Raw genomic sequence first — 23,075 nt, 5'->3', positions numbered from 1 at the left:
TTCTTTGTTCCTAGTGGCTCCCAGTAGTAGAAGGTGTGCCAAGACTTGTCGGAGTCCCAAAGGGGAGGATCGCAGTCAGCACCTACATGCAGACCACTTGGAAGCTGGACTCTCAGGCAGCAGCTGGGAAAGTATGTAGTTAGCCGCCTTCTAGGGAGAAATGGGAGGTTAGTGTTTTTGCCTGCTCCCTCTGCACTGGGCCCAGGTGTATAGCTGTGTTTGGGTTCTCCTGAGCCTGTCAAGAACTTGTTTGTTACAGTTTTGTGGGACTCATGAATGCAAACCCCACTCACTATCAGAGCCAGGCAATTTGGGGGCCCATTCCCTGGCAGCAGCCATAAAAGCTGGGGCACAGACTTGTGTGCAAGTTCCTTCCAGGGAGACACTGGTGACTTGGAACAGGCTAGAGAGAGAGGGCAGAGGATGTGTCCACTGGCTCCCCCAGTCTTCAGGGAGGATTGTGGTTAGCCTCTAGATGTGTGCTTAATTAGAAGCCTGACCCTCAAGCAGCAGCTTTTAAAGTACTGAAACAAACTCATTCAGGGAAAAAATAGTAGATGGGTGTTTTTTGCCTGCTCTGTCTGCTCTGACCCTGGGGTTATAGCTAAGTGAGTGCTCTTGCCTGTCAGTAATTATTTGTTTGCTATAGTCTTGTGGGTCTCATAGACACAAACCCCATAGGTTTTCAGAGTAGAGGTTTTGAGAGTCTTAAAAGTTGAGGTGGGAGATGTGGGGTCAAAACCCTTCACTTTTCTAGGAGAAGCTGGCATTTGGGGATTCCCTCCCGATTGTATGGCACTGTGCCATGGGTGAGGTTTATGGCAAGAGTGCATCTCAGCCCTTCCTGCTCATTTTGATGTCAGTATTTTCTTGTTCCCCTGATGTGTGAGAGTCACTCAGCTAGTTTCTGGACTTTTTTATTTTTTAAAGATTTTATTTTTTCCTTTTTCTCCCCAAAGCCCCCCGGTACATAGTTGTATATTCTTCGTTGTGGTTCCTTCTAGTTGTGGCATGTGGGACGCTGCCTCAGCATGGTTTGATGAGCAGTGCCATGTCCACGCCCAGGATTCGAACCAATGAAACACTGGGCTGCCTCCAGCGGAGCGCGCGAACTTAACTGCTCAGCCAAGGGGCCAGCCCCTGGACTTCTTTCAGAGGGAATTTCTCCATGTGTAGCTGTTTATTTGGTGTGTTGGTGGAAGGAGGGGAGTTCAGGAGCCTCTCATATTGCCATCTTTAAAGATTACCTCAATACTTTCTATGTTTGTTCCTGGGTCTTTTTTCCCCTAGAATGAGGAGATCTGAGGATAAGGCTGGAAGATAAGGACAGGAGTCCCCAAAAGAGAAAAGATTTATGATAAAAGAGGGAACATTAGTGGAGCAAGGTTTTGAGGGGAGTAATATGAACTCAAGATAACAGGGAAGTGGTTTGACCCTGGATGTGGTCTCTTCCTTTGAGGTGGGGAGGAGAGAGATACTCGACAGATTAGGCAAAACTAGACAATGTGAACGATATACTAGGAAGTTGAAGAAACACATTTCAGATGGACTATATTTTCTTGGTAAATTTGGAGGAACAACTAACAGCTCACTGTTAAAGAAAAGGAAGTGGCTCAGAAATAAGGAGAATTTGAGAGAGCTAGGGATGTTGTAGGGTGACGGGAAGGAGGCTAAAGATTGACAAGAAAATTTACGGAATCCTGCGAAATACTCTTATTTCTGACAAAGGGCCTTTCTGGTGAATATTAGTAACAAAAATCATTCTTGTAAGATCTATTGAATGCTCACAGAGTGTCAGGCACCACACTAAGCATTTATACGAATAATTTTATTCAATCCTCTAAACAACCTTTGAGGTAGAAGTGACTTTTATCCCCATTTTACAGATGAACAAAGAGAGAGGATGGAGTTGAATCTTTGACTGGCCACTTGTACTAGTTGAGCTTATTGGGCAGTTTTTTTTTTTTTTTAAGTATACTTTTTGGTGAGGAAGATTGGCCCTGAGCTAACATCTGTTGCCAATCTTCCTTTTTTTTTTTCCTCCCCAAAGCCCCAGTAGTTGAATATCCTAGTTGCAAATCATTCTAGTTCCTCCATGTGGGATGCTGCCACTGCATGGCTTGATGAGAGGTGTGTAGGTCTGCACCCGGGATCCAAACGGGTGAACCCCAGGCCGCCGAAGCACAGCAAGTGAACTTAACCACTCAGCCATGGGGCCGGCCCCTACTTACTCTCTTGAAGCCCGATATTCCTCTTGAAGAATGGGGAGCAGGATCACTATTTTATAAAGTTATTAGGAATAGTAAATGTGATAATATGTGTGAAAGAGCCTAATACATGCCGGGTGCTCGATTTTTTTCTTAAACCATTGTAGACTATGGACTGATTCAAAATCATTGTGATCTGAGTTTGTGTTCTCTCTCCCAAAAGGAAGACGTGGCTTCACACCACAGAAGCAAGAATCCTTGTTAACTTCTGCTGCCAGGCAGGCACCATAAATGTATGACACGGCCTGGTGTTAAAAAAAAAAAAAAAAAAAAAGGGAGCAACAGCAGTAGAGACAGTGGCCTGAGCTGGAGTCCAGCAAAGGTGTTCACATTCGGGGCTGGCACCGTGGCCGAGTGGTTAAGTTTGCGCGCTCTGCTGCAGGCGGCCCAGTGTTTCGTTGGTTCGAATCCTGGGCGCAGACATGGCACTGCTCATCAGACCACGCTGAGGCAGCATCCCACATGCCACAACTAGAAGGACCCACAACGAAATATACAACTATGTACCGGGGGGCTTTGGGGAGAAAAAGGAGAAAAATAAAAAATCTTTAAAAAAAAAAAAAAAAAGGTGTTCACATTCAAACACACTGTGGAGGCCCAAGAAACCTCACCCCGCACTAGCTGTGGCCCACATGCTGCAGCTAGTGACTCCCGGGGACTGTAGTTTAAAGATTCTAGATTCTACCTGCCTCTTGCTTACAATGTAACTTGAGAAAAGTCATTTGGCCTCCTCGAAGTACAAAGCTGAAGCAATGGCCTGTATCTCAGAGATGATGCTACAGCAGGTTGGCTAACGGGTGTCAAGTTCTGAGTAATTCTTGGAATTTTCTTTCATAAAGAATTCCTACTAGCACAATACACAGGTGGCAAGGGCTATGGTCAGATGACAATGCAGCAGACACCAGGGCCCTGGGGAGTTCCCTTTGGCAACAGATATGAATGTATTTTTGAAGACATTGATTAATGAAGCTGCTTGTCCCTGTGAGGAGCAGGCCAGGAGAGCACTGGTTTTCCGAAGGTGTGCTGAGAGACGGGAACCCTGGAAGCGACATCCCAGTGGGGACAACAGAGGAGGCTTGGGCTCAGTCTCCTAAATGGTGTTGCTCACAGATGCTTCCCCCGGAGGATCTAAACAGACTTTCCAGACCAAAGCTGGAAACCCTGAAGTCTCCCTGACCCAAAAGAAACACACACTGCTTTCCTGTTGTGGCTGAAATATTGCTCGTTTATTGCAAAGGCAGAACATAATGCATCTGTAGTGATCCAGCTCCCACAGCTCTCCAAACCCTGGCTGTAAGTCACCTGAGGCTTGCCATTCCCTTGGGTGGGAGCAAAAGTGCTCTAAGGAAATATCCCCAGGAAGAAGAGACTAGAAGATGTGCCTTCTAACGCACCACACTATGAAGAATACAGCTAGTAAAGCAGTGGCAGAAGCTTGGACATGAAGTACCCTTGAGCAAAAGTTCCCATGCTATCTAGTCCAGGGCGTAGATGCCTCCTCTCAGGCAGAATCCTGCCACCAAGACTCATGTGAAACAGGCTCCTGCCCCAGACTGGCTGCCAGAGCAAGAAGGATGGGGTTTTCCTAAAGGCAGTGGAACGGAAATCTGACAGTGTAACTGCCGTTTCCAACGGAGAACACAGCACAATCAGGGCCTGCAGGGTCTGGGCCATCTCTGGGCGGCCGATCTCCTGATCTGCAGCTTCTATCTGAAACAGCAATGAAGGGAAACTTGGGGGTTTGGAACTGCATCATCAGAAGATAACCAAGAGGCAGCCCCTCAGCTGACTTCTTAATAACACAGGGAGTAATTGACTGTGCCCAAGTGATAGGTATGGAGAATACTTTTTATGTGTAGTTCTCTCTTTAAAAGTTTTTCTAAAGAGGGTGAAGTGCTTTGATCACGTCCAGGAACTGACACAACAACAAGTGGACTGATGTGCAAACATTACTCCCAGAGGACAGACAGTTCTGGTGGGTGGAAAGCGTTTGCACAAAGCAGCAGAGATTGGAATGCCTGGAAGAAGCCCTTTGAGAGCCTGGCTGGGCAGGAGGCATCTCTGCAGAACAGAAGTTCACAGAACATCGGGTCGGCTCACCTCGAATCTGGAGGAGTTGGAAGCAAGTACTGAGTAAACGAATTAGAACTTAAGCAGCGGCTGCACTATTGCTCAGGCCCTTCCAGCTTAGGAGTGTGGTTTGATGAAACATGACGGGCCCATAAAGGCAATTCTGCTCTTGACTAGAGCGACCCACAGGGATCATCTTCAGCTCTGGGTAGCTGGCGTTGGAAATCAGGTGTAATTCATCTTGTTTAATTCCTGCCGCCCCACTCCCAACTCAATTCCCTTACCCGTGATGAGCTCATTAGGCCTTAATAAGCCTCAGCTGTGAGGAAATGCTGGCTGGAGCAGGGACGCCCCGCGCGTGTTTATTTACAGGCATCCTTGGGTGCTTTGCGAGGCCACCATTCTCCTTCCAGAGCTCTGGAAAATGAGACACCAGAAGGTTCCACGACTTGATTCTGATCACTCCTCAAAACTAGTAGCTGTCCTGGAGCTCAGAGCTGAGACCACACTGCCTCTCTTCTGAAATAAAGGCCAAGCCCCTCAAAGTCTCATGCATCTAGAGATTCTAAAATGTTCTTTCCCCAATAAGTGCACTTTGCAGGCTGCTCCTGGAAGCTGAGGCCAGGCCCCAGGAAAGCACACAGCACTCCGGGATCCTGCTGCCCCTGGACTTCGGAGCACTGTGTCTGGGACCAGGCCAGCAACTGAGGGAAAGCAAGGCTTGCCTTTTAAACCAACTAGATGCTACAAAATGAATAAAAATATCTTCTACAAGATTTGAAATATGTGTACATACAAAACCACCATCGCTCCATTCCATGGCGAGAGGCAATGTGCCCCAGCAGGGCTGGCCCAGGCCACGTGCAGTCCCACTACCCCCGCAGGTAGGAGCTGCGTGCAGGCTCCCGCCCCAGGGCGTTGATGTGCGGGATGGCTCCTGCTGCAGCTGCCAGCTTCTCGCTGAGCTTCTGGTTCACCAGCTCCAGGTGGCGGCCGTTCTTCCGCGCCTGCCGTAGAGACCTCTTCACCTTCTTCACCCGGTCCCGGAGCTGCCGGTTCCGCTTCTCCAGTGTGGCCACCTTCTGCTGCAGTTTCTTGACGTGGTCCTCCTCCTCGAACAGGGCTTTCTGCACCGAGGAACACATGAGCTGGGGAAATAAACGCCCGGGAGGGACAGGCAGGTGAGTTTCAGAAAACCTCCCCAGGTAAACATCCCTGGGTGCTGCCAAGCGCCCGGCAACCAAGACCCTGATATCACCAACAGCCCTGACCCCAGGGCGAGGACATCCCTCATGACGGCTTCCTCCGTTCACCCTGTGAATCCCACCTTGACCTCAAATACAAAACAGAACCCCTCTTTTGCTTCTATAGTTGGGTTCCTTGGATGATTTTGTTTTAAGATATGCTGAATATGTGTCACTCATATCAAAAGGGAAAGAGTCCAGTGAATCAGAAAAACACCAAAACCTGAAAATAAAAATATACAAAGAATATGGATAGTTCACAGGAAAGGAAATATACATTTCTCAAACATACAAAAAGAAGCTCAGCCCCACTCATAATAAGATAAATGCTGGGGCTGGCCTGGTGGCACAGTGGTTAAGTTCGCACGTTCTGCTTCTCGGCAGCCCAGGGTTCGCTGGTTCGGATCCCGGGTGTGGACACGGCACTGCTTGGCACCCCATGCTGTGGCAGACATCCCACATATAAAGTGGAGGAAGATGGGCACGGATGTTAGCTCAGGGCCAGGCTTCCTGAGCAAAAAGAGGAGGACTGGCAGTAGTTAGCTCAGGGCTAATCTTTCTCAAAAAAAAAAAAAAAAAAGAAAAATGCAAATTAGAGCCCAAATGAATTGCTATTTTTCACAGATTGGTAAAATCCGAGTCAGGATGTGGGGAAGCAGGCACCCTCAAACTGTGGGTAGAGTGTAAACTTCCATAAAGAGCAATTTGGTGACCCCCATGCAACTGCAAATGCATCTACATTTTGATCTAGTCATTCTGGGGCTTTATCTCATGGAAATACTGCTATGTGTGCCAACTGCCACGTGCACAAACATGATAGTATTTGTTATAGATACAAGAAGACTGAGGAGTGATGTTAGTATTGTGGCAGCATAAAATGTCCTTCGTTTTTGTCCCCCGCCCCAAAACCACCAAAATTTGGCACCTATCCATGAACAACTGTCTTTGGGAGAGCTGTGGGATCCAGCAACCTTACGTCTGGGGATGCAGGAGGAGTGTCACCACCCATATGTCAGGTAATGGGGAGACAGACCTCAGTCCCAGCTGTGGATGCTGCAGTGGGTTGTGAGCCAGCTCCAGCCTCTCTCAGGCAAAGAACCTTAGCAGGTATTTCTCCAACAAAGATACACAAATGGAAACAGGTATATGAAAAGATACACAACACGACTAATTCTTAAGGAAATGCAATCAAAGTCACAATGAAATACTACCTCACAGCTGTTAGGTTGGCTATCATCAAAAAGATAAGAGACAGTGTTCTAGTTCAAGATGGTGACATAAGAGGATCCTGGACTCACTCCCTCCCACATACAGAACAGTCTCCTCTGAAAGAAACCCAAAACTAGGTAAGTGACTTCTACATGCTGGGCAAATGAGAAAAACCCCACATTGAAAGAGAGGCTGAGACACAGTCTCACCATAAAGCCCTGGGTGTCGCAACCCAGGAGAAGCAGGGAACTCACAATGCTGAGCTTCTGCCTGAGCAGTGAAGGATTTGGACCCCACATTGGGTACCCCAACTTTTAAGATCTGCACCTGAGAAGCGAGTCCCCAAAGAAAGCCTATGGGGTTTGTGTCCACAGACCCACATGGCTATAGTGAACTGAGAAATAGTTCTTAAAGGGCTTACATGCATGCACTTACCCACCCCAAGGCCCAGCACAGGGGCAGCTGACTGAAAAGCACCCAGTCTTTCTTTGAAGAGGCCCTATTAGCTTATCTTCATAGTTGCCTGCAGCCTGAGGGGCAGCCTTCTAATTAAGCACACATCTAGGAGCCAACTGCAACCCTCTCCAAAGACTGAGGAGGCTGATGGGTACCATCTTCATGTTCTCCCTCTGCCCTACTGTGGGTTGCCAGTGTCTCCAAGAAAGGAGCTTGTGTATATGTCTGGTGCCCCAGCTTTTGTGGTTGCCGAACAGAGGACACATCCCTTGATAGCCAAGCTCCAGTGGCCAGTGCAACTGTGTTCATGGGTTCAATGGGGTGAATACAAGCAAAGAAACAGTTCTTGAGAGCTTGTTTGGAGGTTCTAGCAGGGGAGCAGCTACTCATATACCAAAGAAAAATCCTCCTCCATTGGAGAAGGTCATCCTCTTCAACTGAGCAAACAGCTTCAGGAATGAAAAACATGGGGTGGTGAGGGAGGAAGGGGACACCTGCCTAGCCAGCCAAACCAAGCCTGGCAATCAATGGGGTGAGAGATATCACAGCCAGATCACCCTTACATCCTCAAAGAAACACTTCCTAAGTGGTTATTACCCCAGGGCTCAGTGCAGACGGAGCAGACAAATGACTAACTCCCAGTTTTCCCCTGAAAGAGGAATATCTGCATACTTTAAAAGCTGCTGCTTGAGGGTTTGGTTTCCAATCAGCCTGAACCTAGGTGTTGACTGAGATCATCCCCCTCGGGTCACTGACAGCTCTTGGCACACCCTCAACTACTGGGAGCCACTAAGATTAAAGTAAGCTGCACAGACAATCACAAAGTTTTGAGATACAACGAAGAGCTAGGGCAAGGCAGAATGACAAGGTTCATTTCCTACAAGAGGCCAGTCCTTCAAGACAGGGAAAAGTGGCTGTTTTATGTAGAAACTAACACAGAGAGGCAAGGAAAATGAAGAAACAAATGAATACTTTCCAAACAAAAGAGCAAGATAAAAACTCAGGAAAAGACCTTAATGAAACAGAGATAAGTGACTTATCTGATAAAAAAAAGTTCAAAATAATGGTGATAGAGATGCTCAGTGAGCTTGGGAGAATAATGCACAAACAAGTGAGAATTTCAACAAAGAGATAGAAAATATAGAAAGTACCAAATAGAAGTCACAGAGCTGAAGAATACAGTAACTGCACTGAAAAATACAATTCAGGGGTTCAACAGCAGATTAGATGAAGCACAGGAAAGTATCAGTGAACTTGAACACAGGGCAGTGGAACTCACCCAATTGGAGGAACAAAAAGAAAACAGAATGAAAAAGAGTGAAGATAGCTTAAAGAACTTATGGGACACCAGGTAAACCAACATTCACTATAGGGGTCCCAGAGAAGGAAGAGAGAGAAAGGGCATAAAACTTATTTGAAGAAATAATAGCTGCAAACTTCCCTAACCTAGGGAAAGAAACAGACATCCATTTCCAGGAAGCCTAGAGAGTTCCAGATAAACTGAACCCAGAGATGCACACCAAGACATATTATAATTAAAGTGTCAAAAGTTAAAGACAAGAAAAAAAAATCTTAAAAGCAGCAAGAGAAAATCAATTTGTATTTACAAGGGAACCCCCATAAGACTATCAGTAGATTTTTTTAGCATCAACATAGCAGGCCAGAAGGTAATGGCATGATATATTCAAAATATGGTGGTTGTGGGTGGGGTGGTAAAACCCCCTGTCGACCAAGAATGCTCTACCTGGAAGAACTGTCCTTCAGAATTGGAGGAGAGATAAAGAGTTTTACAGAAAAACAAAAGCTAAAGGAGTTCATCACTACTAAACTGGCCTTATAGGAAATGTTAAAGGGAGTTCTTCAAGCTGAAACAAAAGGGCACTAATTAGTAAATAGGAAAACATATGAAAGTGTAAATCTCACTGGTAAAAGCAAATATATAGCAAAATTCAGAATAATCTAATGTTGTAACTGTGGTGGCTTAATCACTCATAAAGCCAGTATGAAGGTTAAAAGATAAAAGAAGTAAAAATAACTATAACTACAATAATTTGTTAATGGATACACAAGAAAAAAGATAAAAATTGTGACATCAAAAACATTAAATGTGGGGAGGGGGAGTAAAAATATAGAGTTTTAGAATGAATTTGAAAATAAGTTGTAACAACTTAAAATAGACTTATAAATAGAAGTTGTTTTATGTAAGCCTCTTGGTAACCACAAAGGAAAAACCTATTGTACACAAAAGATAAACAGAAAGGAATCTAAGCCTACCACTACAGAAAATCATCAAATCACAAAGGAAGAGAGCAAAAGAAGAAAGGAATGAAGGAATTACAAAAAAGCGGAAAACAATAAACAAAATGGCAATAAGTTCATACCTATCAATGATTACTTTAAATGTAAATGGACTAAATTCTCCAGTCAAAAGACAGAGTGACTGGATGAACAACAACAACGAAAAACAAGACCCAACTACATGCTGCCAATAACAAACTCACTTCAGCTTTAAGGACACACACAGACTGAAAGTAAAGGGATGGAAAAAGACATTCCATGCAAATAGAAACCAAAAGAAAGCTGGGGTGGCTATACTTATATCAGACAAAATAAACTTTACAACAAAGACTGTAATAAGAGACAAAGAAGGCCATTATATAATGATAAAGGGATCAATCTAACAAAAGGATATAACATTTGTAAATATTTATGCACCCAATATAGGAGCACCTAAATATATAAAGCAAATGTTAACACCTAAAGGGAGAAATAGGCAGCAATATAATAATAGTAGGGATTTTATTACCCCCCTTTCATCAATGGATAGATCACCCAGACAAAAGATCAATAAGGAAATACCGACCTTAAGTGACACATTAGACCAGATGGATTTAACAGACATATATAGAACATTCCCTCCAAAAGCAACAGAATACACATTCTTCCCAAGTGCACACGGAGCATTCTCTAAAGTAGATCATATGTTAAGCCACAAAACAAGTTTTATTGAATTTAAGAAGACTGGAATTATATCAAGCATCTTTTCAAACCACAATGCTATGAAACTAGAAATCAATTATGGGACGAAAACTGGAAAATTCACAAATATGTGGTGATTAAACAACATGCCACTGAACAACCAATGGGTCAAAGAAGAAATCTTAAGAGAAATAAAAATTTACAACATACCAAACTTATGGGATGCAGCAAAACCAGTACTAAGAAGGAAGTTCTTAATGTTAAATGCTACGTTAACAAGAAATATGTCATATAAATAACCTAACTTCACACCTTAAGAAACTAGAAAAAGAAGTACAATCTAAGCCCAAAGTTAGTAGAAGGAAGGAAATAAAGAGCAGAAATAAATTAAATAGAGCCTAAAATGACAATAGAAAAGATCAATGAAACTAAGAGCTTGTTTTTTGAAAAGAATCTAAACAGACAATCCTTTAGCTAGACTCACCATGAAAAAAAAGAAAGAAGACAAATTCAGAAATGAAAGATGCGATGTTACAACTGACACCACAGAAATATGAAAGATCATAAGAGGCTACTATGAACAATTATACACCAAAAAATTGGACAACATAGAAGAAATGTATAAATTCCTAGAAACATACAATCTATCAAGACTAAATCATGAAAAAACAAAAAATCTGAATAGATTGATTACTAGCAAGGAGATTGAAACTGTAATCAAAAACCCCCAACAAACAAAAGTCCAGGACCAAAAGACTTCACTGGTGAACTCTATCAAACATTTAAATAAGAATACAAACCCTTCTCAAACTCTTCCAAAAAGCAGAAGAGGAGGGAACACTTCCAAACTCATTTTACAAGTCCTGCATTACCCTGATAGCAAAACCAGACAAGGATGCCACAGGAAAAGAAATTATAGGCCAATATCCCTGATGAACACAGATGCAAAAAACCTCAATAAAATATTAGCAAACAGAATTCAATAATACCTTAAGAAGATCATACACCCTGATCAAGTGGGATTTATTCTAGTGATGCAAGGATGGTTCAACATCTTCAAATCAATGTGATATACCACATTAACAAAATTAAGGATAAAAATCACATGATCATCTCAATAGATGCTGAATTTTGTCAAATGTTTCTCTACGTCTATTTATGATAAAAACTCTCAATAAAATGGGTATAGACAGAATGTACCTCAACCTAATAAAGGCCATATGTGACAAGCCCACAGCTAACTTCATACTGAATCATGAAAAGCTAAGAGATTTTCCTCTAGATCAGGAACAGGACAAGGATGCCCACTCTTGCCACTTTTATTCAAGATAGTATTAGAAGTCCTAGCTGGAGGAATTAGGCAAAAAAAAAAAAAAAAAAAGAAACAAAAGGCATTCAAATTGGAGAGGAAGAAGTAAAAATGTATTTGCAGATGACATGATCTTATATAGAGAAAACCCTAAAGACTCCACCAAAAAAACCTATTAAAACTAATAAATGAATTCAGTAAAGTTGCAGGATACAAAATCAACGTACAAAAATCGTTTTTTTATCAGTGTAAAGAAACACAATGAGACAGAAATTAAAAATACAATCCCCTTTATAATTGCATCAAGAAGAATAAAATACAGGGCCAGCCCTGGTGGCCTAGGGGTTAAGCTTGATGTGCTCTGCTTTGGCAGCCCAGGTTTGTTTCCCCAGGCATGGATGTACACCACTCATCTTTCAGTGGCCATGCTGTGGTGGCAACTCACATATAAAAACAAGAAAAAAGAGGAAGACTGGCAGTGGACATTAGCTCAGGGCAAATGTTCCTCAGCAAAATTTAAGAAACAAAAAAATAAAATAAAAATTTAACCAAGGAGGTGAAAAAGACCTGTACACTGAAAACCAGAAGACACTGATGAAAGATATTGTGTGCCTGTGGATTAGAAGAACGTTGTTTAAATGTCCATATTTTCCAAAGCAATCTACAGATTCAATGCAATCTCTATCAAAATTTTAATGGCATTTTTCACAGAAATAGAACAAACAATCCTAAAATTTATATGGAACTACAAAAGACCCCAAATAGCCAAGGCAATCTTGAGCAAGCAGAGCAAAGCTGGAGGCGTCATGCTTCCTGATTTCAAAGTATATTACAAAGCTGCAGTAATTAAAACAGATGGTATTGGCATGGAAACACACACACAGATCAGTGGAAGACAACAGAGAGCCCAGAGATAAATCCGTACATATATGTTCAATTAATTTAAGTCATAGTGGCCTAGAATACAGAAGGGGAAAAGGACAGTCTTTTCAATAAATGGTGTTGGGAAAACTGGATAGCCACATGTAAGAGAATGAAACTGGACTAATATCATATACCATACACAAAAATCAACTCAAAATGGATTAAAGACTTGAATGTAAGACCTGAAACCATGAACTCCTAGAAGAAAACATAGGTGGCTTCTTGACTTCAGTCTTGGTGATTATTTTTTAGATTTGCCAACAAAAGCAAAAATCAACAAGTAGGACTACATCAAACTAAAAGGCTTCTGCACAGCAAAGAAAAGAGCAACAAAATGAAAAGGCAACCTAACAAACGGGGCAAAGTAATTGCAAATCGTGTAACTGATAAGGGGTTAATATCCTAAGTATATAAAGAACTCGTACAACTCAGTATAAAAAAACAATCCAATTAAAAAATGGGCAGAGGCTCTGAATAGACATTTTTCCAAAGAAGACATACAAATGGCCAGCAGGTACATGATAAGGTGCTCAACATCACTAATCATCAGGGAAATGCAAATTAAAACCACAATGAGATATCACCTCAAATCTGTTAGAATGTCTATAATAAAAAAGGCAAGAAATAACAAGTGTTGGTGAGGCTGTAGACAAAAGGAAACCCTTGTGCACTGGTGATGGGAATGTAAAATGGTCCAGCCACTATGGAAAACATTATGGAGGTTCCCCCAAAAATTTAAACGAGGACTACCATATGACCCAGCATTCCTATTTCTGGGTAAAGATCCAAAGGACATAAAAATAGGATCTCAAAGAGATATTTGCATTCCCATGCTCAGGGAAGCCTTATTCACAATAGCTGAGAAAGGGAAACAACCTGTGTCCATCAACAGATGAATGGATAAAGAAGATGTGGTGTATATGCACAGTGGGATGTTATTCAGCCATGAGAAAGAAAGAATTCTACCATTTGCGACAGCATGGATGGACCTTGAGGGCATTATGCTAAGTGAAAAAAGTCAGAGAAAGACAAATATTGTATGATCTCACTTATATGTGGAGTCTAAAAAAGCTAAACATAGAAACAGAGTCGAATGGTGGTTACTAGGGGCTGGGGGAAATGGGGAGATGTTGGTCAAAAGGTACAAACTTTAGGTTACAAGATGGAAAGTTCTGGGTATCTAATGTACAGCATGGTGATTATGGTTAGCAATACTATATTCTATACTTTAAAGTTGCTAAGAGAGTAAATCTTAAGTGTCCTCACCCCCAAAAAGATGATTATGTGACACGATGGAGCTATTTGCTAATGCTATGGCAGTAATCACTTTGTAATATCTAAGTAGCATATCAACAGGCTGTACACCTTAAACTTATACAAGGTTATATGCTAATTATATCTCAAAGCTTGAGGGAAGAAAAAAGGATCAGAAACAATCTAAAAATGCCCATCATGAGAGGTCAATAAATTATAGTAAATCCACGTAATGGAAACATCCACCATCTTTAAAAGAACAAGGCAGTGCCACATGAATAGCATTGTAACAGTATCTAAGCAAGGTTGTTAATATATTAAGACCAAGGTGCAGAACAGAGCGGATCGTGTGACACCCAACTATAAAACATGGGTTCCATATCTATCTCTGCTGAAATATGCACACGCTATCTCTGGAAGAATAGATAAGAAACTGACTACGTCCAGGGAACAGAAGGGACAATGGTGAGATTTTCATTGTGTTACCTTTCATACTTTCTGAATTCTGTCCTATATGCTAGTGTTACCTTTATTTAAAAAAAAAAAAAATTTCTAACCTCCCATATCTCTCTTCTCCCACGTGTTCTAGATGCTACTATCAAGACCTATGCTTCCAAATTAAGGCTTGAGCAGCAACTTACCACTGCTTGGAAATATCCATTGATCCACCCCATACACACTGCAACGTAGTGAAATGTTGAAAAGCCAGCTGCCTTGGTCCTGCCTCTTCTGCTGATGAGTAGTGTGACCTTGGCAACCTTCTTAAACTCAGGGAGGCGGGATCTGTGCTGCACTGGCCAGACCCCCCTTCAGGACTGAAGGAGTAGTTCCCCTAGCTTCTTAGAAGGCTGCTGTCCGACAGCCCTCCTCTGAGTCTCTCTCCAGAATCTGCCCCTGACTTAAGAGAGCCACCTCACCCCGTCACACCTCCTTCCCCCGGTCACCCACATTCAATGGCTGGTTGACACAAGGATACGACAGCCAAGTCTGTTCCAAGTCCCAACCTGGCACATCTCTGAAGGGCCATCCTAGCCTCAGCGTGCCCCATGGGGTAACCTATGGCCTTTGGGGAGACAGCAGTGCAGTCCAGCTTCCCCCTCTGCCCAATCTCGCTCTTTCCTCTCCTCCCCTTCTCTTCCTCAGGTGTTGATGCCAGGAGCACTCTGCTAAGAAAAGAGAACAACTTCTTGCATAATACTCTTAGGTCAGGGTCTACTTCCCAGAGAACCCAACCTGCAACCCCCAGTCTCCTCCTGCGTGCGCTGGGAGAACAACTCATCTCAGAGGGTTGTTTCAGGGATTTAAGGAGTTTTACATGTAAAGTGCTTAGAACCATACCGTGTGCTATGGTCTGAAAGTTTGCGTCCCTCTAAAATTTGTATGTTGAAATCCTAATGCTCAAGGTGATGGTATTAGGAGGTGGGGCCTTTGAGGAATAATTGGGTCTTGAGGGCAGAGCCCTCATGAATGGAATTAATGACTTTATAAAAGAGGCCTCCAGAGCTCCCTCACCCCTTCTGCCATGTGAAGATAGGAAGAGGAGTCTGAGACCCGGAAGAGGGACCACACTTGACCCTGCTGGCACCCTGATCTCAGAGTTCCAACCTGCAGAATTGTGAGAAATAAATTTATGTTGTTTATAAGCCACTCATCTGTGGAATTTTGTTTTGGCAGCCAGAATGGACTAAGACACCCTCATACATAGTAAATGTCCACTAAATCTTAGTCATTATTACAGGATCTCTGAAAACCCCTAACTTCTGTGATTGGACCTGGCCTCCAACTCCAGTCTTATTTTTTATCCTTCTGTTCACACACTTCTGCTCACCAAAGCAACCTGGCTCTTGTTGTCTCCCAGTATGTCATCTTCTTTCCCACCTCTGGGCCTCTGCTCTGCTCCTCCTACTTCCGGAGGGCTATCCTCCTCCAGCTCTGTCTGGCAATCCTATAACCATTCTGCAGGTCCACCTCCATGACGTTTTCCTTGGGGTCTCCAATTGTACATCATGTTCCCTGCTCCCATGTATGCAGAGCACCCTATAGCTATTCATATAGCACTCCCCAAGCACCAGGCAGCACTGCCCGTGTCATATTGCAAACTCTTGAAGGCCTACTCCATCTTGGTCTTTGTAGCCTTGTTGCCCTGGCCATTGTAGACATATGATAAAAAATCTGAATCAAGTTAAGTGTTCCAAAAGCATCTGTCATTTCATAGAGCTGGGGCTGCCACTATTACACGGGGGAGACACACATGCAACACTGCCCTCTTCTGGCCAAAAAGAGCCCCCTCAAAAAGAAGGTTGACACTGGAGATTCTGGAAAACTCATTATTTGTATTTATAGGACCAGATATCACCTATATAAGTTACTGAGGATTTAATATGGTCAAGTACTAGAATAAGCGCTTTATATTCTATTTATTCTTTATATATATTCTATATATTCTTTATATTCTCTCTCATTAAGTCACTGTCTTTCTAAAAGTTACGGTAGATTCTTCAATCAAGAACAGGATGAAAGAGTCCAAGAAAGTCTATTATAACAAGAAGACTAGAGTTTTACATGGCTGTTTGTTCAAATTTTGAAAGGACAGAGTCCCATAATGTGCTGGAACATAACATCAAAGACAAGGGTTAGTCATGTTTAGGATGTTCTTCAAAAGCTGCATTTTAAAATAAGTAAAAGCAAACACAGTAGGATGCAACAAGATCTGTACTCTTGGTGGGACTTATGTGATCACTTCTAAGACATCAGCACTCTCCACAGTCATCCCTCAGACCAAGGGGCCAGCTGTTCCCTACTCTAGGGAGCTACAGCAAGAAGATGACCACCTTGATGACAGCTTGAAGAAACCAAGATGGAACAGAGGGACACATGGAGAGAGAGTGTGGGTGGGAGGGGCAGTTATTAAGATGGGATGGACGGAATGACTGGCGGTCCTTAGTGAATGTCATTCTAAATCCTCTTTGATATGGGAAGGTTTGAGTAGGAGCAGAAGGACTTAGAAAGACTCCTAGTAACTTGTCCAACGTCACCATTAGCAAAGCTGTGCCCAGGACTCCTTCCCAGGCAGAAGGTCTTTACCTCTGCAGAAAAGAGGGCTATGCCTCCAAGAAGGGAGACCCTAGGCCCTGGGAATAGAGGCTAACCCTGTAAAATGATGAAGCCGCAGCCAATAGTATTTCAAGGAGGCCTCCTGAATCCTGGCCATCACCTCAAAAGAAAATTCCATCTCTACAGAAGAGCTGTGCTTTCAGAGAGATGTGTTTAAGAAACTGTCCTTTCTCTGGAATGCTTTCCCAATGAAATCAATCTCTTTAGAAAACCGCTCTTAAAAAACATAAAAGGTCAAGATGTTATCTGCTCATTTAGCTTTGCGGTATTTTTTTAGCGAACTGAGAAGAGGAGAGGGAGAGGCTAGGGCAACCTGAGACAAGTCCTGCCGCGCTTTCTTTGAAGAAGAACCAAAGAGAAACAAATGGCCATGTCTGGGGGCCCTGAAGCAACAGACTCCTCACATGCAGGCTCATCCTCAGGTCCACATCACACCAGTTCTGATTGGCCAAGAAGGAGAAAGCTGACATCTGTTGTCTCAGCACTCCATGCACTTGCCTTGGCAGGGTTGTTTTTCTCTGGAAAGCTCCATGTGGCCAGCGAGGTCCTTGCTACAGAGTAGATGGCAAGGCTGTCAGAGGGGAGCCTGCTCTTATACTCTCAATAAGATAAAAGGTAGGATGGGATACGCATTCGTTATCTTTTGAAAACAACACTTTTTATAGTAATTTTTTGAAGAGGAAGAAGATGATCAGCCCTGAGCTCACATCCGTGCCCATCTTCTTCTACTTTATATGTGGGATGCCTGCCACAGCATGGATTGACAAGCAGTGCCATGTCCGCACCCGGGATCTGAACCAGTGAACCCCAGGCCACCAAAGTGGAACGTGTGAACTTGACCGCTGCACCACTAACACCTTTTTAAACTATGAAAGTACCATGTTAATTGCAGAGAAACTTTAAAAAATTATAGGACCCAGGGGCCAGCCCCATGGTATAGCAGTTAACTCTGCTGCAGCAGGGGTTTGTGGCTTTGGATCCCGGGCATGGACCTACACCATTCATCAGCCATGCTGTGTAGGCATTCCCACATACAAAATAGAGGAAGACTGGCATAGATGTTAGCTCAGGGTTAATCTTCCTCTAGCAAAAAAAAAAGAGGAAGATTGACAACAGACGTTAGCTCAGACAGACTCTTCCTCACCAAAAAAAACCTCCAAAAACAAACAAAAAAAATTATAGGACACAAAAAAAGATAGTTAAAGTCACCTGTAATTCTACCTCACAGAGATTGGCACTGTTGAGGTTTTAATATATTTCTTCCTAGGATTGTTTCTACGGGTAGAGATACATAATCACTTTAAACACAACGGGAATCAGGCCATTATTAGATTTTCTGTTCTAATTTTTTCCCTTCAGCATTTCATCATGACTATTTTCCAGACATCCGTTCGTACACTTCCACTGAGCATTTCATTGGATGCTGGTGGTTGTGCCTGGCCACCATGAGCTGCAAGACTGGATCATCAGTGGTTAATCCTCCTTTATCCTTATGACCACAAGCCAGTGGGGGAGGATGCCGACATGGGTGTCTTTGCAGCTATGAGTCTCTGAGTGTGGCCTTTTGGGCAGTCACCTGTCTCCAATGACAGGACAAACCCATGGGGAGTCTCACACCTGTGCCTCTACCCAAAACCTTCCCATGTGTTCTCTGGTTTCCCCAGGAAGCTCAGGTGCTGTGGGAAAGTTTCACCATCAAGATCATGAAAGGTACAGGAACTATGTCCATGTTACCATGTAAATCACCTCTAAATGATTTCTTTCAAAATCATTTCTAAGCAGTTTCAGCTTCCATATGTTCATTCATTCCAGCAAGAAGCATTTACTCTACCGTGCCTGGCACTATAAGGTGCAGAAAGTTTTCTTGAATTGGTCTGCGATATACCAATAAGCTTTGTATCTAGCTAAACAAAAAGACAGTGTATTAAAAATTACTATTTCATGGCAGCAGACATACCAAATGCTCGGAGGATTCTTGCCTTCACAGCTGCTTTCAATTTAAATAACCACCTATAAAGACAAGACAAAGTGTACTTTCTGAAATGTTAAAATTGAGGGAAGGCGAGTCCAAAAGCAACAACACAGACAAACAGCTTGCCTTTTTAACACTTTGTTCCTGTTCTTGGGATTCCAAAAAAGAGGACGAGGACAAAAAGGAAAGAATTAAAATCTAGAGCAGGGGTCAGCAAACCACGGCTTGTGAACCAAATCCGGCCCACTGCCTGGTGTTGCGAATAAAGTTTTATTGGAACACAGCCATATTCATTTGCTTATATATTGTCCTTGGCTACTTCCGTGCCACAATGTCAGGATTGAGTAGTTGTGACACAAACTGGTCCAACAAACTTATAATATTTACTATCTGGCTCTTTACAGGAAAAAAACTCCCAAACCTTAACCTTGAGAGGGACTCCAGGCAAACGGAGACGCAAAAGCAACAGCTGACAACTGGATGAGTTTGGAGGGAAAACAGCCGACAGCCAAAGAATGGAGGGAGAGCAAAGGACAAGAAAAGCACCTGGTAACGGAGTCTCCCAAGACCCTCACTGCCTACCCCTCACCCTCCTCACATGACTTTCACAAAACTGATTTGTGCTTACTGCTGCGGGCTGCTAGGTCACAGCTCAGGTTCTCAGGATCTTTGTCAAGGATCCTTCCAACTCCATCTCAGTGGACTGCTGCCATTTTCAAACCTCCAGGTGGAAATCAACAAGACAGCTCTTTCCAAAATGGCGAGCCAACTGTTTCTAAGATGCTCCCCCAGTGACACTGGAAAGATAAGCTTTCTAGAATCTACAAGTGTGCAGTGCTCAGGAACATCAACTGTCTGTGTGGAGATTAGGGGATCCCTCTGGTCATGCAGTTTGTCAGTTAGTTCTGAAAAGTTTACACTGCACTGCGTTTTCTGACCCCGTTGAGGGCAGAGGCCAAGATTCCTTCATTCTCTGTGTGATTCAGGAACTCTCGGGGTGGGGGGTCAAGCCCCCAGGCCTCAACCCAAGTTCTCCACGGTTCTCTTGGGGCCCTTCTCTTTGTTCCACCATGGTGTTAAAGCCCTAGACTAAGAAATGTGTGAGGAGGTGGGTAGCTGAGCCAAGTGAATGCAGAATGGTTTCTGGAACGACCTGACACTAACAGGCTGGATGATACCCAGAGCTACTGAAAAAGCTCACAAGCCATGGAAGTGACAACAGGGCAGTTCTTCTGAGGACTCTCTGGAGAAATGAGCTGAGATTCCTATGACTGTATTTGACTTGGCGTCTGGTTCTTTGCTCCACCCAAAGTTTAAAGAGTTGTCTCCCTGTGCCAGGAGCCCAACAGCAGGGAGAGCAAGTGTCCCGGACAGGCCGTGGCTGGAAGGAGAGGAGACTGAGAACAGGAAAGGGGTCTGGGGCTGGGCAGGAGGAAGCGAGGACAGAAGCGTTCTTCTCACTGGGCAGCACTGGCTCAAGGGGACGGAGCTCACTCCCCTCGCACGACTCTGCCTGGGCAAGCAGGAGGCGGTCTAGTATCCTGGGCAGGAACATGGGCAAAACTAGGATTTCATCCTGGCTCTTCCATCATCTGACAGCACGGCCTTAAGTCAACGAACCTGCCTCAGCTCAGTCTCCTCATTTATACCATGGGGATAATAATCCCTCTGCCATAGATTTGCCTTGAAGATTAAGTCAGATACTATACGTAATGCATTTGACATAGCACCTGGCATAAAGTAAACAATAAATGGAGCTTTTATTATTATTATTCATCCTGATCTTGAGCTTTCCTGATCCAATTGCTACTCCCTAACAATACTAGGCTCTCTCAAGTAGCTACGCCTTTGCATGCATAGCTCCTTCTTCTTAGAAAATCTCCACCAACCCACTCCTCACATTTTATCCAACTGATGAAATTCGACTTAGTCTCAAAGTCTCAGTGCAAGGGTCACCTCCTCTGTGAAGCCTTCCCTGATTCCTCCAGGCAGAGGTGTGTAATGGTTCTGATTCCACTGTCAAGTTTATCGCATCATGCTCTAAATGCTGGCAAGTCTGACTCTCTCCTAGACCATAAGGCCCTGGAGTACAAGGGTTCCATTTTTCATCTTTGCATCTGGCATGTGGCACACAGTAAGTGCTTAATAAATGAAGGAAGGGATGCAGGTTGAAATAGAAACAAGTTTAATGACTTAAGCAGGCAATAAATGAAGAATCAGGAGCTACCTTTTGAAAGGGGGTTCTGGGTTTAACCACGATCCTTGTGAAGTCCTGTTTCCCATAAGAAAGTCAGTTTTGACTACCTGTTCTGGAAAGATCAGGAACTTTAAGGATGCTGAAATGAGTGTATTTTCCTTTTCTGACCCTCTCTGCCCACCCAGCTGACTGGGTTATTTGGTATATCCCCATACCAAATCCCACAGAAGTCGTGGGACATGATGGAGATGAGAAAAGGCAGTGAATTTTAGAGGGGAGATGCTGGGTTACAGGAAACCCAGGTAAATTTAGAAGACGGGATCACGTTTCAGAAGCTGGCTCCAAACAGCAGCAGTGGCTGAGTGCAGGAAGATGGAGACAGGGTCTTAGCCAGCCAGGGCTTACGTCCTGTATGGCCCACGATTAAAACCAGGCAAGTCTGTGCTGCTTTGGGTCAATTCCTGCTGTCACAGAAAGGGAAGTTTATTGGTTAAGTTCAGGTATAGAGAAAAAAAGTTATGACCTTAGGTAAATCCACTGCAAAGTGTTGCCCAAAGTGGGGTCTACAGAGCACTCATCTTATGAGATGCTGGCATGGAGACAAAGGGGCGTTTTTTGGTCAAATAAAGTTCAGAAATGCTGCATATTATGTCTCCCTATTTGCTGTAATACTCGTTAACAGATCAGCTGTGCACACTGGTCCTCCATTAAATAAACCTTGATAACTCTGTTTTACCCCACATTTCCTATGACTATGGTGGAGCCCTCCAACAGGCAACAACTGGCTCCAAGGGTGTGGAGATTCTGACCCTCTCAGTCCTGGAGGCCCCCAGAGCCCCCGGCCGGTCCATTCAGCTGTGAGTAGCCTGCTGCATTTCCCCCCAGGGAATATTTTTTTCAATGCCCATTACAAAAATCCTTTCTTGTTATGGTTGAAAATGGCATAATGAGCCTAGCAGTTTCGTAACTTTTAGAATACATCAGTTTTGAAGATTATGATATTTTGATTACCACTCACATATAAAATGAATTTCCTCATTGCATCTCCCTGCTCCGTTACTCAATTGTATGCATGTGGACCTCACCAAGGAGAGCTGAACTTGTCTCATTTTGTGACATGTCAATCTAGGTTCTAAGCTTCTTGAGGGTGGATCTATATCTCCCCAGGGAGTTTTGCAAATACCATTTCTGTTGCCTATGATGTAAAGATGACCAGGAAGTGCTAGGCCATGGAATACTGATTCCAACCCCCAATGCTTGTCTAGACCTAACAAGGGGAGATAAAACTGAGATGACAGATCCTTGGGTAAGAAGGCTGCTACTGGTGTGATTCAGTGCTGAGCACTCTTCACGGTGCAGTGGAGGAAAGACTCCCAGGTAAAGTGGGAAGGAGAGTGTCTTAGTTTTTTTAGCTTCCCAGAAATTCACTCCGGAAAATCAGCATCACAGTAGAGAGGCACTTCCATCTAGTCCCAATTCTGCCACCCATGTGCTGGTGAACTTGGCAAGTCATGGTCCTCTCTGGACCTCAGTTACAGCCTCTGAAAGAAAGCTTCCAACTTCTGATGCTTGTGAATGTTCAGTCAAAGCTTCCTTGAGCATCTCCGTCTCTAGTTGGCCAGTCATGGCCAGAGCTGGGCTTCTCTCCCATGAAAACAGCAGGTGGGAAGCAGGCTCACAGCAGACTTGCTGATGTAGGAACTCCCTTGGGAGGGATGACTGTGACTGGTCACTGGAATCTCAGGTTTTTGTAAAGATCTGATCACTGGCCTTCTGATGTGTGTGTGCTCAGCCCCCATGGCATCTCAGGTTATGCCATAGGAAGGATGAAAAGGCCTGATAATGTAGCCACCTCTCCAAACCCCATTGGGGGTGGGGGGCCAAGTTCATTCCTGCCCCAGCCCTGGGTGTGCCCACAGCTGCTGAGTGAGGTGCACTGAGCCACTGGTGGGCTCCTTAGGCTCCATGCCTCGGGTCACTGCTGCTGCTCAGGGGACCAGTAGGTCATTAGCCAAGTCAAAGCTTCCCCCTTGCCCTGTGACCTCTGAACTTGGTCCGGGGTGATCTAAGGACAGTCCCC

General features: G+C 43.9%; 1 protein-coding gene and 1 long non-coding RNA gene across 2 annotated transcripts in view; one reads left to right on the top strand and one right to left on the bottom strand.

The window, feature by feature from the left end:
- Nucleotides 1-1,816: 1,816 nt before the first annotated feature.
- On the top strand, nucleotides 1,817-4,430 carry LOC139080492 (uncharacterized). The gene is made up of 2 exons (XR_011535039.1): nucleotides 1,817-2,589; nucleotides 2,836-4,430. It is a non-coding gene; the product is annotated as an uncharacterized lncRNA (long non-coding RNA).
- Nucleotides 3,472-23,075, bottom strand: part of CCDC3 (coiled-coil domain containing 3) — an 80,696-nt gene continuing 61,092 nt past the window's right edge. Inside the window, exon 3 of the mRNA XM_070601230.1 lies at nucleotides 3,472-5,485. Coding sequence (XP_070457331.1) covers nucleotides 5,210-5,485 — 276 coding nt within the window. The 3' untranslated portion in view covers nucleotides 3,472-5,209. The remainder of the gene's footprint in view (nucleotides 5,486-23,075) is intronic.

The sequence above is a fragment of the Equus przewalskii genome, chromosome 30 (genome assembly GCF_037783145.1).
Source record: "Equus przewalskii isolate Varuska chromosome 30, EquPr2, whole genome shotgun sequence".
Taxonomy (NCBI): Eukaryota; Metazoa; Chordata; class Mammalia; order Perissodactyla; family Equidae; genus Equus; species Equus przewalskii.
This window is presented reverse-complemented; position numbering and strand designations above follow the sequence as displayed.